The sequence below is a fragment of the Strongylocentrotus purpuratus genome, unplaced genomic scaffold (assembly GCF_000002235.5).
Source record: "Strongylocentrotus purpuratus isolate Spur 01 unplaced genomic scaffold, Spur_5.0 spur5_scaffold_17, whole genome shotgun sequence".
Classification (NCBI taxonomy): Eukaryota; Metazoa; Echinodermata; class Echinoidea; order Camarodonta; family Strongylocentrotidae; genus Strongylocentrotus; species Strongylocentrotus purpuratus.
Genome location: NW_022145602.1, coordinates 5,024,234 through 5,044,310, shown reverse-complemented (window position 1 = coordinate 5,044,310; position 20,077 = coordinate 5,024,234). Strand labels below are relative to the sequence as shown.

At 37.1% G+C, this 20,077-nt stretch overlaps 1 protein-coding gene across 1 annotated transcript; it reads left to right on the top strand.

Moving 5' to 3' along the window:
* Window positions 1-1,073: 1,073 nt before the first annotated feature.
* LOC115925165 (30 kDa spicule matrix protein alpha) lies at window positions 1,074-16,226 on the top strand. Its single transcript, XM_030988523.1, has 2 exons — window positions 1,074-1,433; window positions 14,801-16,226. Exons 1-2 carry the CDS (start codon window positions 1,246-1,248, stop codon window positions 15,477-15,479), a joined length of 867 nt encoding a protein of 288 aa, XP_030844383.1. The 5' UTR covers window positions 1,074-1,245; the 3' UTR covers window positions 15,480-16,226.
* Window positions 16,227-20,077: the final 3,851 nt, after the last annotated feature.

Genomic DNA, 20,077 nt, shown 5'->3' with positions numbered 1-20,077 from the left:
GCTCCTTTTTTTTTCATTTTTCCTAGAGCTTGCTCGCTACCCTCGCTCGCGTTTATAGATGTTGAAATTATGTTACTAATATAAAAAGAACTTCTCAGTCTTTCTTCATTAGATTGGGCTTAATACTCATCAGGGGATTTGGTTTTCTTAATAAGATATAATTTTTGGCAATGGGACCTCACAAATCTTAATGTTTTTGCTCGCACGCTTCGCTCGTTCGAACATTAATATTCAGACCATCACTGTTACACCTAACTGCAAAGTATGTTGCTTAAGAATTTCCGTTTCGGTTTAATAAAATTTGGAGTGGACTATTAGGCTATTATTATTATTATTATTATTATTAAGTAAGCAGTATCTTGTACCCCTTAAAGAAAGAAACAAATATTGATATCATCCCTGGCTGTGTAATCACAATCATGACGATGTAGGGGTATATACCAATGTCTTAAAATGGTGTAGGTTTTCTTCATGTTTCCCTTTGTAAGTGCCCCCTTTTTCGAGAAAGTGCCCTTTTTGGTTGGTGCCCCCTACCTACTTTGGAAGACGCTCCGCCGCCCCTGCATTAGGCTACTTGGTGGTGATAAGGATTTTGTTTTGACGCCTCAAAAGTTGTTGGTCATTACGCCACTGTCTGTACGGGGTTAGTGTCCTGCTGCGATGTGGTTAACTCTTAGTATCATGAGGTATATATCAAGCAATCGTGTACAGCAATGGCTTAGCTAGATTGAGATAGGGGACAAATACTCCTCCCTAATTGAATGACGAAATATAAAAAGGAAAAAGATAAAGGCTGTTATTATTTTGTCAATCATTCGAATTGCTAAATAAAGATTCAAGATCTGTGACAAATAAATGAGGATTAGTCATCCATTGTTACCTAACCTCACTGTCTCCTGCACCAGCGCCTCTCTCTCATTCACACTTCAATATCGTCATCATCCATCGCCCCTCCTACTTTAACCACGGACATTACAGTGGTGACCGGAAGCTAACGTAATAAGTGTGCGTTGTCAACTCTGCATAGCGCTTCGAGATGGGGGGATACTGATTGACAAAAGTCTGTCCGATCCAAAATGTATCGTATAAATAGGACTGTCACACCTGGCCAAATAGGATAATACCATCGTCATCGACTCGAGTTGGTCAGCTCAGAATCCACCTTTAGGTCTCTCCTCCAAGCTTCAGTTAAACCACTCCACGGAATCTTCCTACATCCAGAAGTCTCGCACGTTGTCCAGGAAGATGCGGGGTTTCGTCTATGTGTTGGTGTGCGTATTGGCTTTGGCCTCTTTCTCCCGAGCCCAGTTGCCCGGTGCTGGCGGTCCCGTTTTACCGGGTGGAGGACCAACCATAGGACCAGTGAATCCAGACCCGACCAGGACAGAAGCATGTGCCAAGTTCTGGGTACAAGAAGGAAACAGCTGCTACCTGTAAGTTTCACAAATTAATTCCATTCCATCACTTGCATATCAGTCCATTCCATTCCATTTTACCTATGCCAATGTCTCCACTTGTTTTAATCTTTACTTGTTTTTTAGCTTTAGAACATGTTCATGTTACAGCTGTACATGAACAAAATAATCTTGTTGTCATAATTGTAAGCGTATTACATGTACATAATGCTCTCAATTAGTGATAATTTCGTTGTTAAATGGGTTTCATCTTTTGTAGTATGTTGTATTTTTCCATTTGTTCATTCGTCCCAAACATTCAAAGTTTCAATTTAATTTAGGATTATTTATTTTAAGGAAATGAAAGAAGATCATTAAGAAATATATTCTATTACACTATTGGATAGAATTCGAAACGCCTGCGAGCTGGAGTTAATTGTTTCGATAAGTTTAAAACACTATCATTTTTCTATCAAAAATTGCAAACGATTGTATTTTTTATTACATTTTACAGCTTATATAATATAGCACGATTCCTACACTGTAAACAAATTTGTTTTTTATCACGAAATATGGCCTATGCTTGTTCAAAAGCTGTTCGAAAAAAATATATAATTGAGGCTACTTTTAGTCCTTTCTTTGACTCTAGATGGGCGTCCAATGTAGGTTTTACAGGCCTCCGAAACCAGATTCCAATCATTAGGTGGTCTGTTGAAAACAGATCACCTATTGTTTTCGTCAGAATTTTCTTTATTATTATTATTATTCTTTATTTTTATTTATTTCCTACACTTTTTTGTGCCTAGGATAACTCAAGTTCGGTTTCGTCAATTTCATTCAATTTTGGCACAGTCATAGGTCATTGTCATGAGACGTGACAGGAACATTTTCAAGGTCATCAAGTCATCGTGACGTCATCCAGGCGCCATTTTGTGAAATCCCATTATCCATCATATCTTCATGATGCATAGGCAAAGGTCATTCATATCCATATCACATATATTTCAGGTCAAGGGTCTAAAGGTCATGTCATCAAAGGTCACATAAAGGTCACGACGCGCGCGTACGTGCGCGTCAAAATTTAAAAATGCTCAAAATCACTTAACTATCAAAGTAGAGTACGAATCAGGTCATTTTAAGCATTTCAAAATTTTCCGTCCGTAAGTGTCCACGCGCGCGTTGCGCGCGCTCACAACGCGCGGAAAAGGTCAAATTCCTTTTTTTTTACATGATTTAGATTCCTCTTACCGTAAATGACAACTTACATTAATTTCAGTCACTCTTGACCTTTCATAAGGCCGTGAGCGCGCGTCAAAGTTCAAAATCCGCGCGTACTGCTATGGGCAATATAATGCAAATTTGATCAAAAACATTCCATTTTAAAAATCAAAATAGCTCTTCAGATAGTCAATTGACCCCAACTTTTATATCATGGTTGGAAAAAGCATGAGTTGGAGATATGATTTCATGTCTCATTTGACCCTCAATTAACTCATGACGTCATCATAATGGCCTCCAAACTCATAATTTCAATTTGCATATTATGACGTCAGCAGATTTTTGGAAAATTGATTGTATCTCTGTAAATATTGATCAATTTTCTTTCGAATTTTGATATGTTCTACCTGAGAATATTCTCTACAAATGTAGTCATCACGATATTTCATTTTGACAAAGGCATCATGGCGTAATTTTGCGATTAAAGGAGGCATGTCAATTTTTCACATTTTGCGTGTATTCTCTATAGGACATGACTTTTTCTCAAAACTGGATTCTACATTCTCGTCTTTCGCGAGCAATATCTCCGTCGTTTTATCTTTGTTTATGCTGAGCTTTGAGTATGTTGTAGCTGAGACAATAAGCTTTCACAAAATGCCCTTTATTTTTCGATCAGATGCCGGGATCATGCTCATATTTCACTTGCAAAGTGGGATTTGAGAATTCCATTTTCCGTTTACGTGTAATCGCTAATAAGGGAAATGTTTTGGTATATCGGTAACGCACTCAATTGTTCATTTTTATTTTTCCACCACTTTCTTGTGAGCGTGATTGCTCAAATTTGGGTTGATCAATTTTCATCAATTTGTTGTCAGTCATCAGGCTTATCAAGGTCAAGTGCAGGCATTTTTTTTTAAGGTCATCAGGTCATCGTTACGTCATCCAGGCGCCATTTTGTGAAATCACATTATCAATCATATCTTCATGATGCGTCATCAAAGGTCATTCATATTCATATCACATATACTTCAGGTCAAGGGTCAATAGGTCATGCCATCAAAGGTCGTATAAAGGTCATGACGCGCGCGTACGCGCTCATCAAAATTTCAAAATGCTCAATATCACTTAAATATTAAAGTACGAATACGAATCAGGTCATTTTAAGCATTTCAAAAATGTCCGTCCGTGCGCGCGGCGCGTTCAAAGCGTAAAAACGCCGTTTTTTCGCATGGTTTGTATTCCTGACACTATTTTTGACAATTTTCAACTATTTTCAGTCATTCTCGACCTTCCATAATGCCACACGCGTGCGTCACTTTAAAATTTGTGCGCTTGTCAAAGGGTAATATAATGTTAAAAGTGGTAAAAACATGTCTATACAAAATCAATTGTATATCTCTTTAGGATGCAAGGTGACCCCAATTTTTTCTCATTTTTTGATAGAGTATGAATCGAGATATGATTTCATGTCTCATTTGGCCATTACAAATGTTTTGAGGTCATCATGCCCTTGGAACCTAAAATACGAATTTGCATATTTCGACGTCAGCATATTTCTGGAAAATTAATTGTATCTCTGTAAATATTGATCAATTTTCATCCAAATTTGTAGCTTAGATGATTGTCTACAATTTTCATTTTGATGAAGTCATCATAGTGAAAATTTCGATTAATGGCGACATGTCAGAATTTTTTTAATTTGCGTGTTATGCCTTGTACGGAAGGTGAATTTCGTTCACGTCATGCATCTACATGTCATTGTTTTTTTTTAGCAGTATCTCGCTTATTTTTGCTCTATTTCCCCCCAAATTGAAGTATGTTATAGCTGATACTATGAGCTATAGTGTGCCCTCCGTTTTTTGATCAGATGTTGAAATCATGTCGAAATTTTCAATTGAAAGTTGAAATAGCGACTATGCCTAGGCCGTTTGTCAGCTTTGCATGTATTGTCTATGGGACATATTTTGGTATATTGGTTAAAGAACAAGCTTCCATTCCGGTGAGCCAGGTTCGATTTCTGGTGGGTCAATTTTTTAAAAATTTGCTTTCGTTTATTTGATTTTATCATTTTCTTCGACTACTACCTCTCTCTCTCTCTCTCTCCACTATTTCTATTTCCACTATTGGTTAAAGAACAAGCTTCCATTCCGGTGAGCCAGGTTCGATTCCTGGTGGGTCAATTTTTTTTAAATTTGCTTTCGTTTCTTATTTGATTTTATCATCTTCTTCGACTACTATACCTCTCTCTCTCTCTCTCCACTATTTCACCCTCTCCCTCTCTTGCTCTGCCTCCCTCTTCTTTCTGCTCTGCATGTCTCCCTCTGTCTCAGTGCCTCTCTCTTTCTCTACTCTCTCACTCTCTACTTTTCCCGCCTTTGGCTCCAGTCCCTCTTTTATGTCTTATAGGATGTTCCTTAATTTCCTCTAGCTCTTTCTTTTTCCCTTTGTATTCTTATTTCACCCCTACCATGTTTCGTTATACTATCCTCTCTCCTTCCAACGGTATGCATTCTTATTTCTCTTTCATCCCTCGTATAACCGTCTTCCTCTCGATCTCCTTCTCTATATTTCTATCTCAACATTTTCATTTTGATGACGTCATCGTAGTGAAAATTTCGATTAAATGCGACATGTCAGAATTTTCGTAATTTGCGTGTCATATGCCTATGGGAGGTGACTTTTTCTGAAATCTGCATTGTACATTCCAGTCTTGTTTGAGCAATATCTGGATTATTTTTTTCTCGATTTTCTGCCAGCTTCGAATATTTTGTCGCTGAAAATTCTCTACACTTAAGGTCACAATTTTTTTTTTAAAATCAGATGTTGGGATCATGTCGATATTCTGACTACAAGATGTGATTTGAGAATCCTATTTTTCGTTAAAGTGTAATGTCTATGTATTTTGGAATTCTAAACAACCCGACTCAAAGCCCGTGGACAACTCGACCAGACCAGGTCGACTTGTCTAGGGTGGGATGCTTCGGGGGACAGCTCGACCAACTTTTTTTCTCCTCATGATTTCATGATCTAATATCTCTCATCTCAGATAAAATTGTCATTTGATGTATTAATTATGCTTTTATAAACACCCAACCCTAACCTAACCATAACTCTAACCCGGCGATTGTACGCCTTCGGCTCGTCAAAAATATATTCTCGTTGCAAAGAATATCAGCTTTATTCTTTAGAACAGCTCTCAAAATACTCACAATTTCCATGTTCCCTGTCATGACTGTGCTAATTATAAAAGCATTAATACATAAAATGACAATTTTATCTACGATGAGTTATTTTCAGTTATTCAGCCCACGTATACGCAATGTTTACGTCTCTAGCTCCCTAGGACAAAGAATTGTTTACATGTCAATAAATTTCTCTTTCTATATATCTATCTACTCACATCTCGCTTTTTTTCTCCCCACTCTTTCAGCCTCTCCCTCTCTTGCTCTGCCTCCCTCTTTTTCTCTTGCTCTGTCTCCCGATCCTTTTCTCTACTCTTTTACCCTCCCCCTTTCCAGCCTTCTTCTTAATATTTAAAGTCATCATCTTATTGAAAGTCATCATGAAAACTTTTACCATAAACACAAATATTCTTTTCAAAAATAATTCCTAGGTACTGAGCTTCCTTCTCACATTCCTAGATATATACTTATAAAACAGTACAACATACACAAATCAATACAATTACTACATATCTCATGAAAATGTTTGGAACAAACTGTTTCAATTTTTACTGCACATAAATTATCAGTTAAGCTTTATCAAGGTAAAACTTTAAAGTCAAACATAATATTCTTCATCTTATCAACCATTACATGATATCAGGAGATCATGACACTACATAGCTCATATCACTAAATACCAATCCTAGTCAATATAATAATAATAATAATAGTGGGTTCTTGTATAGCGCTCATGTCAGTCAGATTTGACCCTCCTGGCGCTCCCGATTATTACCCTGGGTTTAGCACGGCTGCCATACGGCGCTCTAGCATTTCAAAGAATAAATTCCTACCAGGTACCCATTTACTTCACCTGGGTGTAGTGTGGCAAATGTAGATCAATGTCTTGCCAAAGTTGTATATCCAGAAATCTCAGTTCTCAACCTATGGTTTAATCAACCAAGTTTTATAATGTACAATAAATAATATGACATTCTTACTTTTATCAAGTCATAAGGCTTAGATACATTAAATTTCCCTTGTATTTGAGTTGAAAATTTGCACATGCAATTACTAAAACGTGTTTCCAATAATCGGATTTTTCTTTTTTTAAATGATATTATATAGCTCCCGTACCTCAGAACGTTAATATCATGGAAAAGGTTAAGCATGGTTATAAGTCTACAAACACCTTTGAATAAAACCTTTGCTAAAAACAATGCCAACATAGCACAACAATATCATGCTGTGGGATAATTAGCATAAAAACAATCCATGTATAAATATGTTTGACATATTCTGCACAAAGTTTAAAACCTATAACATGGCTATACGTTAATGTCCATAGAATTTTTTTATAACCTGTTAATACAAAGTAGAGATTATCAAATGTTCACATCATCACCTGAAGACAATGTCTTTGACTCAAAATTAAACAATTATCCGGCATTAAAGAGCACAATCCAATGGCCCGAATTCACAAAGGAGGTTTGTCGACAAACCGAGGTTTATGTACGTCCTATGACGCGTTTTGACGCGTTTTTTTTACAAACCTGGTTTGTAAATAACAAAAGGAGGTTTGTCGAAACAAAAGGAGGTTGACAAACCTCCTTTGTGAATTCGGGCCATTGTGTTCAGCATCATTAAGCCCTCTCTGATATATTTAGATACATAAGGTGGCTGTCTAATTATCATCTCTTTCTGTCTTTTCTGTTCAAAATGTAGTGACTAATATTCCTGCACTTGCATAAACTACAATGCGTATATATTGCTGTAATATTTTCTTCTTCATATCAAACTTCAGTAGTGGATTTCATGCATTTCTACAAAACATATGCTCAGGATAATAATTTTGTATGTGCTATCACAGAAAGTTTGATGTGTATACATTTGTGGCTGGCAAGATCAATATAAAATAAATCTCAACATTACATAATCCTGGTAAATGCAATATGTATTCAACAAATGACATTAACAAAATATGTTAAACCGTGATACACATCCAATAATTTACAATGGTAGACAGACAAAAGAAATCCATGAGTATAGTGCATTTTACATTCTGCTCATATAATCTGCTGTAACATTATACTGAACCTTCATCGATACAAGCCTAAACCTGTAATCTTGGAGCATCATGCTCCATCTCATGATTATCTTATTGTCAAACCTCTTCGCTTGAATATAGACCAAAGGTTTGTGGTCTGTGTGCACTTCAATACAAATAATATTTGAACTTTTTGATTGCTCGTACTATAATATTGCTCAGCACTTTTTCTCTATTGTTGTGTAATTTTTTTCCCGTGGTAATGACTTCTTACTCGCATAAGCAATCAGGAATTCTTCTCCTGAATGTTACTGCATAAGCCCAGCACCCACATTTACCTTCAATACAAACAACTGATCCTCGGCATTTTCCACAGAATCCTGACACACTTTCATACTCTCTGTACACAAATCAAAGCAGCCAGCCACTGACATGTTAACCTTCTGCCTGGGAAATTTGTTGAGAAGATTAATGTGATATGTCTTAAGAACACCACTGCCAATGTATAGTCTACTTTACGCCAGCACAGGGAATGGACCCTTCCATTTCAGCAACAACTTGTTCTGATCAGTGGGAAGCAAGATCAACACCTGATCTCCGATATTAAATTTCCTTTTTCTAGCATTCATATCCTAACACTTCTTGTATTTTCCTGCAGCACCTTTTAAGGCTTCCTGGGCTAACTCCCATGACTTCACCAACTTCTCACGGAGCACTATGTCATATTCATACTCATCTTTCAACTCCGGTATTACATCATCATTTGTCCTCAATTCCCTTAACATATCAAAGACACTCGCCAAGACCCAGTCTTCACTAAACCAAGTTCTCTGAAATGGTAGAAATTTTGAAGATATTCAATACCTACACATGGTGATAAAAAAAAAGGTCATATAAATCAAACATTTCCATTGTCACTGCTAATATTAAATATAATCAGTGTCTCCGTTACCTTTACTACTGCTATCACCTTCACCAGTATTACTGTTAGTAGGTGAAAAGCATTACCCTTGTTCATCTTTCAGATAGATGTTATTACTGATCACTGGTTTAACGCTAATATAATCGTATTCATTTAATCAATGACTGAGGAAATTAAAAAAAATTAACAATTTGTGTACAAAGCAAATGAGATATGAGCTCGCATGTGATGTCACAAAGTTTCCAATTTGTGCTTCACTGATTACAACTCCAACAATTCTCATTAGGTGGTCTGTCAACGACAGATCACCTATTGTTTTCGTCAGAATTTTCTTTCTTTATTATTATTCTTTATTTTTATTTATTTCCTACACTTTTTTGTGCCTAGGATAACTCAAGTTCGGTTTCGTCAATTTCATTCAATTTTGGCACAGTCATAGGTCATTGTCATGAGACGTGGCAGGAACCTTTTCAAGGTCATCACGTCATCGTGACGTCATCCAGGCGCCATTTTGTGAAATCACGTTATCCATCATATCTTCATGATGCATAAGCAAAGGTCATTCATATCCATATCACATATATTTCAGGTCAAGGGTCAAAAGGTCATGTCATCATAGGTCACATAAAGGTCATGACGCGCGCGTACGTGCGCGTCAAAATTTAAAAATGCTCAAAATCACTTTACTATTAAAGGAGAGTACGAATTAGGTCATTTTAAGCATTTCAAAATTTTCCGTCCGTATGTGTCCACGCGCGCGTTGCGCGCGCTCACAACGCGCGGAAAAGGTCAAATTCATTTTTTTTTACATGATTTAGATTCCTCTTACCGTAAATGACAATTTACATTAATTTCAGTCACTCTTGACCTTTTATAAGGCCGTGAGCGCGCGTCAAAGTTCAAAATCCGCGCGGGCTGCTATGGGCAATATAATGCAAATTTGATCAAAAACATCCCATTTTAAAAATCAAAATAGCTCTTCAGAAAGTCAATTGACCCCAACTTTTATATCATGGTTGGAAAAAGCATGAGTTGGAGATATGATTTCATGTGTCATTTGACCCTCAATTAACTCATGACGTCATCATAATGGCCTCCAAACTCATAATTTCAATTTGCATATTATGCCGTCAGAATATTTTTGGAAAATTGATTGTATCTTTGTAAATGTTGATCAATTTTCTTCCAAATTTTGATATGTTCTACCTTAGAATATTCTCTACAAATGCAGTCACCACGATATTTCATTTTGACAAAGGCATCATGGCGTATTTTTGCGATTAAAGGAGGCATGTCAATTTTTCACATTTTGCGTGGATTCTCTATGGGACATGACTTTTTCTCAAAACTGGATTCTACATTCTCGTCTTTCGCGAGCAATATCTCCGTCGTTTTTTTTTTGTTAAGGCTGAGCTTTGAGTATGTTGTAGCTGAGACAATAAGCTATCACAAGTGTGCCCTTTATTTTTCGATCAGATGCCGGGATCATGCTCATATTTCACTTACAAAGTGGCATTAGAGAATTCCATTTTCCGTTTACGTGTAATCTCTATGTGAAATGTTTTGGTATATCGGTAACGCACTTGACTTCCGACCTCGAGGTCCCTGGTTCGAGTCCGGGCGTCTCCAACAATTTGTTTTCTTCACTTTTTTTTCTTTTTGACCTTTCACTGTACCATCTCCTTTGAATATTAAAACACGTAGAATCGCAAATAATGTAATAAACAACCATATTTACTTTATTATTACCCTATTATCACTTGATCCATTACTTTTTGCGTGTAATCCTTATGGGAGATGACTTTTTCTCAAATCTGGATTCTACATTCTTGTCTTTTGCGAGCAATATCGCCGTTATTTCGGCTTGATTTTTGTTGATTTTTGAGTATGTTGTAGCTGAGACTATATACTAGCTCAAAGTTCTCTCATTTTGTTCAGTCTGATGTCATCATGGTCTGTTGATGATGATCATCAACATCATCATGATCGTGATGATCATCATCATCGTCATCACCATTACTATCAAGATCATCATCATCATGATCATCATCATGATCATCATTGTTTACATGTCTATATAACTTGAAGGCAGACCACCTTATTCGTCCTCGTGACGAATTAAAATCTAGTTAGGTGGTCTGTTAACAACAGACCACCTATTGATTTCGTCAGAATTTTCTTTCTTTATTTATTATTTATTTATTTTTATTTATTTCTCCACTTTTTTGTGTATCCGATTTCTCAATATCCATCCACCCAATTTCTCTCAATTTTGACACAGTCATAGGTCATCATTATGAGACGTGACAGGAACATTTTCAAGGTCATCAAATTATCGTGACGTCATCCAGGCGCCATTTTGTGAAATCACATTATCAATCATATCTTCAAGACGCGTCATCAAAGGTCATTCATATTAATATAACATATACTTCAGGTCAAGGGTCAACAGGTCATGTCATCAAAGGTCACATAAAGGTCATGACGCGCGCGTATGTGCGCGTCAAAATTTAAAATTGCTCAAAATCACTTAACTATTAAACGAGAGTACGAATCAGGTCATTTTAAGCATTTCAACATTTTCCGTCCGTTCGTGTCCCCGCGCGCGGTGTGCGCGCTCACAGCGCGCGGAAAAGGTTAAATTCAAAATGTTTACATGATTTGGATTCCTCTTAACGTAATTGACAATTTACATTAATTTCAGTCACTCTTGACTTTTCATAAGGCCGTGAGCGCGCGTCAAAGTTCAAAATCCGCGCGTGCTGCTATGGGTAATATAATGCAAATTTCATCAAAAACATGCCATTTTAAAAATCGAAATAGCTCTTCAGATAGTCCATCGACCCCCAATTTTTATATCATGGTTGGAGAAAGCATGAGTTGGAGATATGATTTCATACCACCCTGACTCGTACAAAGTGAAACAAAGTCATCATATTTGCATCTAAACTCAAACAAATGTATTTTGTTGATGACGTCATTTTTGTCTTTGTTTAATTGAGATTATCTCACTTATCGGTGATCGATTTTCTCCCACATTTTGATATGTTGTAGCTGAGATAATTCTCTATCAGAATTATGCCATTTATTTTTCATTTTAATGACGTCATCATAGTTAAATATTCGATTAAAGGCGACAATGCATAATTTGTTATATTTGCGTGTTATGTCTATGGGAGGTCACTTTTTTCAAAACATGAATCTGCATGACAATGTGTTTTGACCAGTATCTCAGTTATTATACAACAGTTTTCTCCCAAATTTTAGTATGTTGTAGCTGAGACTATTTGCTATCTAAATATTTCCTTATTTTTTCAATCAGATGTCAGGATCATGCTCATGCTCATCATCATCATCATCATCATCATCAATATCATCATCATCATCATCATCATCAATGTCACCATCATCAACATCATCATGATCATGATCATTATCATCATCATCATCACCTTTACTATCATGATCATCATCATGTTTATCATGATCATCATTGTTTACATGTCTATATAACTTCTCCCATTCTCAAATCTACCATAAGACTTAGACAGACCACCTTAATCGTCTTCGTGACGATTTAAATTCTAGTATTTTAATTGAATTTGTACAAAAACACAATTCAATTAAAATAAATTTGTGACCACTCTTTTGTGTGCACGATTACTCAAAATTGAACCGTCCAATTTCTTTCAAATTTAACACAGTCATAGGTCATCATCTTAAGACGTGACAGGAACATTTTCAAGTTCATCAATATATCGTGACGTCATCCAGGCGCCATTTTGTGAAGTGCTCTGAGAATCAACTCATGATCATATCTTCATAACCGTAAATCATTTCTCATTCATATTTATAACGATTATGGTCAATATCCGTCCGGTCAACTTAAGGTCAATTAACGCGCGCGTACGCGTCCGTCCGCGCGTCGGTGCGCGCAAAAATAAAAAATGCTCATAATCACTTTTTGATCAAATTAGAGTACGTTTTAGGCCATTTCAAGCATTTCGAGAATTTTGCGTGCGCACACCTTTCCGCGCGCATAAATTTGCGCGCACGTATTTGTTCGTAATGGTCAAACGCAACCTTAAATCATAATTTTTTGTCTATCATAGTATTTCCCATTTTTTTCCGAACAATTTGATACCATGTTTATCTCTTTATGACCATTAATAAGGAAATGAGCGTAAGTTTAAGGTAAATGTCCGTGCGTGCGAGCTCTTGTAATACATAGCATATATGGTCAAAAACATGCCTATACGAAATACATTATAGCTCTTTAGGATGCAAGTTGACCCCACATTTTTTTGCGTGTCAAACTCGTGAGAAATAATCGAGCCAGTTGTAAATAACATCGCGCACCAGCTGCTGGTGACAATGACAATGTATATTACGCGTATAACAAAATGCGAACCATGCACGAACTCTATTGTGATGTCACAATCAGACCCTTGGCACACTGTTTGCAGTGTATCGAAAATTCGTCAAGCACTGGATGCACAGTGCTTGTTTGACGATGTTTTTGCAACTTCTAATGCTAGGAAATCCTGTGGAGTGTAGGCTACATAATTTATAAGATAGTAATTTATAATTGATAAGATAGTATAAGATAGTAAGAGTTTCTTGTTTGCTCTAGATATCTGATGTGGTTAATAATAGTAATATTTACTGCCTAATTCAGGGCAATACGACTTGCCATATATCATCCTCACCTTAGGTTCGGGCGATATACGTCGTATTGCCCAGAAGGCAGTCAATATTACTTAATTATGCATCATCATGATAATTGCTCAATATTTCGTTCATCAGTTCAGCTCATCAGTTTAGTTCAGTTCATCCGTTTAGCTCATCAATTCAGTTCATTTTACATCAGTTCAATTTATCAGTTCATCAGTTTATCAGTACTTCATTCATCAATTCATATCTTAATACAATGAATACATCATTTTACATTAACATAATTTCATGGGGTAATTAAATTGAAGATGAGCATAATCATAAGAATTGAAGACAGACCACCTAATTCGTCCCCATGACGAATTAAATTTCTAGTTTTAATTGGTTTTGTTTCGCTGCTACGCAGCACCAGTATACACAATATTCCTCATCATATTGAGACATCCTGCAACATCGGGACAGCGAAATGATCTCAGTTCGCTGTCCTTGCTTCGTGTGATCTTCCTCCTGTGATATGGAATGACGTGCTAAATCTCATACCGAAAGAGCAGCGAAACGTGATTTAATATATACCTGTCTCAATTAAAATAACATGACCAGCATTAATAGCGGCTGTTGAAAACCAGAAATATCATACTTTAATTTTCTTTGAGATTATGTTGATCTTTTAGCCCGTTTGAAGAGTTTTTTTAGTTTCATGATCTTTGGGTATCGCTGTGATGATATTTTCTCCAATATATCTTTTGGATCCCCATCGTAGACAGTTTATTTTTTACAGCAACGATTTGAAAGATGTAAGCTTAAAGAGATGTAAGCATCTCATGAATAATGCCTATTTTCTAATACAGAATATTTCTTTTACCTGGCTTAGACCGACTCTATAGCAGAACAGTTAACGTTGTTTGTCGTTCGGTCTGTTGGCAGTCTGAAATCGATATTTTAAGCGCGATGATGTTATACAATCAATTATCAATTCATTATTTATTTCGTCAGAGTATTCAATCCTGTATGTTAGGCAGTGTAGTTCAAAAAGTGAGAGACCTATGTCAGTGGAAAGACCCCCAAATTTAAGTAATGATCCAAGCCTCGAAAGCTTGCGTACCAGTAGCCCTGTAGGCAAAAAAGTTCTTTAATAGCCAAGGAGAAGATTCTTAGAGGCATAGAACATGAAAAGAGGATAATTTGTCGAACTTTGAAGATTCCTTTTTAGGAAACGAGATTGGGAATCCTGTTAAAGGCCACGAGTCTGCTATGCCTTAGTCAGTCGAAGAGGGTTTTAGGTGTTAATTTGATTTTTATTAAAATCATATTTCGTTCAACGACTAATATCCACGTTTCACAGTATTATGATTGATGTAATGTCATTTTTATATGCCTATCCCAGGTTCGACAGTGGTGCTTTCTTGAGACAAGTTGCCGCTTCTCGTCCCGTTGTCGTCAACAACGAGAACGGCCTTTTCCAGGCCGCTGCCAATATGTACTGTGGCCAGATGCACCCCAATGCCTCCCTTGTCACAGTCAACAGCCTGGCAGAAAACAACTTCTTGTACGAGTGGGCTGTCAGAATGATGGTTGAGCCTGAGCCAGTTTGGATTGGTCTACACGCTGGCCCAATGGGACAATGGCAGTGGTATAGCGGAGAACCAGTCACCTACACCAACTGGGAAAGGATGACGGCCCCCATGGCTGAGCCAGGTCTTGGAGCCATGATCTTTGATGCTGATATCATCGCTCAGATGTTCAACAACCAGGTGGAGATCACCCCGCAGTGGGTTCCGGAACAGGCCATAAACGACCGACATGCCCTCATCTGCGAGTACCATCCCTCCGGTATGACTGCAGCTGCAGCTACGAATGCCCCAACCTTTCCTCCAATGGCCACAGCTCCCCCTATGGCAGCTACCACCCGCGGCCCAGTCATGTTTCAGAACAACCCTAGGAACCTTGTGAATAGTCTCACTGGAGGACGTTTTGGAGGGTCACTCCTTCACGAGATACCACGAAGACAACGAATGAGGCCCTCCAACTACAGGAAGAATCCTTACTTCGGCATCCAGCCTTGAGTTTGGGTTTAATCGAGCTCTCCATTCTAAAACCCCAATCACACCACCTACCCCGATACCCGACGAACAACAGACCGAACAGAAAAGTACATTACCTCAAATGTTGTTGATAATCGTAAATAATCTGTCGGTTTGGAGTCGGTCGGGAGTCGGTTTGATGGTATGACAGGGGTGAAACACTTCCCATACAACCCACTTAGACATGATGAATGAAATCCGAAAGATTCATTATCAAATATCCACTGGACAGTCACAAAGGTACTCTTCTTCAGCACCCCTGAACAGTTTCCGCGGTAGAGGGCGTCGTATCAAAGTCATTCTTCTGTTGATGTTTCTCCGGTAGGCAAACAAAACATTCCGATCAGCCTTCAAACAACTTGTCTGTTTTAAATGTGCATTGATAAAAAGAATGCATGTGTTTAATTTTAAAAGAACTTGTTTGTGTTCCAATTCCGCTCCGTTTCATTCATTTCGTGTTTAAAATCTGTCTAGAGAGTTAGCGTCTTATAGTTTCATTTGCCCCAAAATGTGTGTGACATAAAAGTAACTACATATAGAATCGATAATATTTTATTATTTGTTCTTGTACAGTTTATTTCAAAGAGAATCTTTGTAAAATATTCCGTGAGTTTTGTCATGTTCATGAGAAACGATGTTAGTCATTTACATTTCGGGATTCACTTGTACACATTGATTCTTTGTACATTACGTTCATGAATAAATGAGATTTTTATTTTACATTTTGAATATACTGCAGTGTTTTCTTTTTTCTTTCAGGCACATGCGTATAATCACTAGTCGAGTTCATAATTAGTGCCCTGAGTTATGTGGACAAATGACAAAATTACGTTACAGTTCAACTATCAAAGAAGGGTGTATCTACAAAGATTTGCAATAGGCAGCATGCACTTTTTGGTATTCTCCTTTTGTGTTACACAACGGCCTAGCTAATTTGCCAAATAATTTGTAGAAGTGCTCGAAAAACACCCCACGCGCACGTATGAACGTTAGCATTTTGCACTGACGTCTGGATCCCAGCAATATCGTCTACTGAATTTATTAAGGGGTCACCCCTCCACCAGCGACTTCCAAGTACACTCTAAAAAATGTTGGGCAAAATATTTATCTCGACACCTTTACGTCACCTTTAATATAAGGAATAACTCCTAATTGTTCCATAATATTGCTGCCCGACTTATGTTTGCCTCGTTAGATCTGCCCAACATATCTTGAACATTCAATTGGGTAAATACAATGTACATGTAGTAAATGGTTGGGAGAAAATAACCCAAGTGTTTGACAAAAATGGCCCAACTTTAATTTGCCCAATAAAATTACCCAATCATATCATCGGTTACTACATGGTTGGTTTAAAATAACCAAATTATGGGACAAAATTTGCCCAGTAACATCTGCCCAACTTTTGTTACAGTGTAATAACGTATTACTTGTATGCATGCAACGAGAACACTACTGAAGGGAAAATGGGACTGGTGGCTGCAAGCCAGCCAAACAGCTAACAGATTAGTGCGCAACGTGTCAATACAAGTTTTCCTGAAATCTTGGACTTTAAATCCTTGAATTCATCGATAGCAATTGTCGACATGGTCGTATCATAATTGAATTACAGGGAATATACATTTTTACGAGTAGAATAGATTATATCAATTTTAATTATATTGATGACGATGATTATGGTGATAATGTTGATGGTGATAATGATGATGATGATCATAATTATGAAGGTGATTGTGATGATGATGATGATGATGATGATGATGATGATAAAGGTAATTGTGATGATGATGATGATGGTGATGATGGTGATAATGATAATAACGATATTGATAAAAATGCTAGTAATACTAAAATTATTTATAAGAATTTCAACGACAATAATAACGACCAAAAAAATAACAATGCACTACAGGAGATGAATATATTGAGGAACATAATAATAGTTATAATAACAATGTAGTGACTATGATTATTATTGAAGTGATTAATCATGTCTCATTTCGCGCATGATAACAACGGATGACTTCCGGAGTTTTTGTAAAAATCACGATAGAGAAAGAAAAGTATCAAACCAGCCATTTCAACTTACACACATTACAACACTCAAAAGAGCTATAAAATTGATATTTTAAAACAAGGAAATGAAACTAACAATGGCAGTATCTGCAAAGTCAATGTCAAATATAAATCTGTATGTAAACTAACTGTCATGTAATCTTTAGAAGAAACTTATTATTCATTTATTTAAAGTGGATAAAGTTAACAAGAATGCTTATTATAATCTAGGAAGTGGATATTTCTTGAGTAGTGCAGCGCAAATAGTTTGTGAGAGTTCCGGTGGAAGAATGTGGTAAACAGTGTGTTATTCTTAAACTACACATTGCACACAAAGATTGGTTATGTCATCACCAGCGCTATTCTAATACTAGACGGTTTCTGATAGGTGATAGCCAGTGTGCCAGTAATCAAACGATGTTTGCACAGGGTATTTGGTAATAAGGCAAAAATAAAAAATAAAACGTGGTTTATTTCTAATTCGATACCAGTGATTTACAAATGTTGCTGAAATGACATGATTTTCCGTTTTTTCTCTAATTTTTGCCCATTATGCCAGAGGCGGCACTACCGGTGGGGTGGGTGGCACTGTGCCACTCACTTTTCCAGGTACCCACAAACAGCCCATTTTTACATCGAACAAGTGCCCCTTTTTTTTTCTAATAACTGTCTCTCTAACCTCTCTTTTCATCTCTGGTAAGTATGCCTTTTAGGTGCGAGAAATTCTTCTTTTCACCTCTGATATTTTTGCCCTTTTTTTTTTACTTTGACTCGTGCCCCTTTTACTTTCAATAAGTATACTTTTTCCTTCTTAATAAGAACCCCCTTCACTTTCTCTGAAATGCCACTTTTCACCTCTGATAAGTGCCCCTTTTCCTTTTTTATATGTGCCCCTCCCCCTTTTCAAAATGCCCCTTTTAACATCTGATAAATGCCCCTATCAAATTCTGATAGGTGCCCTTCTCCTCCAACAGATTCCACATTTCCATTCTCACAAATGCCTCATTTCATTTCTGTTGAGTGTCCCTTTTCAGGTGCAAGAAGTTCAATTACCTCCGAAGGCTCTGATAATTGCCCTTTTTTACTTTGACACGAACACCTTTTCTTTTCTGAAAACTGTCTTTTCTTTTTTGATAACTGCCTACTTTTCCTTTCTCCATAACATGCACTCCCTAATCAGAGGCGACTTAGAGCTCCTTTTTCTTTCATTTTACCTAGAGCTCGCTCGCATTTATAGATGTTATAATTATGTTACTAATATGAAAAGAACTTCTCAGTCTTTCTTCATTAGATTGGGCTTAATACTCGTGAGGTGATTTGGTTTTCTTAATAAGATATAATTTTTGGCAATGGGACCTCACAAATCTTAATGTTTTTCTCGCACGCTTCGCTCGTTCGAAAATTAATATTCAGACCATCACCGTTACACCTAACTGCAAAGTATGTTGCTTAAGTAAGCAGTATCTTGAACCCCTTAAAGAAAGAAACAAATATTGATATCATCCCTGGTTGTGTAATCACAATCATGACGATGTAGGGGTATATACCAATGTCTTAAAATGGTGTAGGTTTTCTTCATGTTTCCCTTTGTAGGTGCCCCCTTTTCCCAGAAAGTGACCTTTTTAGTTGGTGCCCCCTACCTATTTTGGAAGACGCTCCGCCGTCCCTGCATTATGCTACTTGGTGGTGATAAGGATTTTGTTTTGACCCCTCAAAAGTTTTTGCTCATTACGCCACTGTCTGTACGGGGTTAGTGTCCTGCTGCGATGTGGTAAACTCTTAGTATCATGAGGTATATAACAAGCAATCTTGTACAGCAATGGTTTAGCTATATTGAGATAGGGGACAAATACCCCTCCCCTAATTGAATGACGAAATATAAAAAGGAAGAAGAGGACAACAACAAAAATTGAAAGTGAAAGTGAAATAGAACCGTGCAAGCAATCCAATTTTTCCGTCTTGCCCAGAGGGGATAATAAATATGCTAATTGATAAGCTACAATCATTTTTTGTTAATATGCAGGAATATTGAGCAGACGTCACCTTAATGTTTGATTCAAGAGTTTAGAGCTAAATGTGAATATATCAAAATAGTATTTCTTTGGACGTGAATGGTAGCTACTGTACCCAACGCGTACTGTCATAAGATTTCTTCAACAAGATAGGAAAGGCTGTTATTTGTCAATCATTCGATTAGCTAAATAAAGATTAAAGATCTGTGACAAATAAATGAGGATTAGTCATCCATTGTTACCTAACCTCACTGTCTCCAGCACCAGCGCCTCTCTCTCTCTCTCTCATTCACACTTCAATAACGTCATCATCCATCGCCCCTCCCACTTTTTGTTTGCCCAAGGACGTTACAGTGGAGACCGGAAGCTAATGTAATAAGTGTGCGTTGTCAACTCTACATAGCGCTTCAAGGTAGGGGACACTGATTGACAAAAGTCTGTCCGATCCAAAATGTATCGTATAAATAGGACTGTCACACCTGACCAGATAGGATAATACCATCGTCATCGACT

What these genes read in the sequence shown, in the direction of transcription:
- LOC115925165 (XM_030988523.1), top strand. Translation starts at nt 1,246, where the DNA reads ATGCGGGGTTTCGTCTATGTGTTGGTGTGCGTATTGGCTTTGGCCTCT. An exon ending in GAAGGAAACAGCTGCTACCT is followed by an intron (nt 1,434 to 14,800) that starts GTAAGTTTCACA and finishes TGCCTATCCCAG; the next exon opens with GTTCGACAGTGGTGCTTTCT.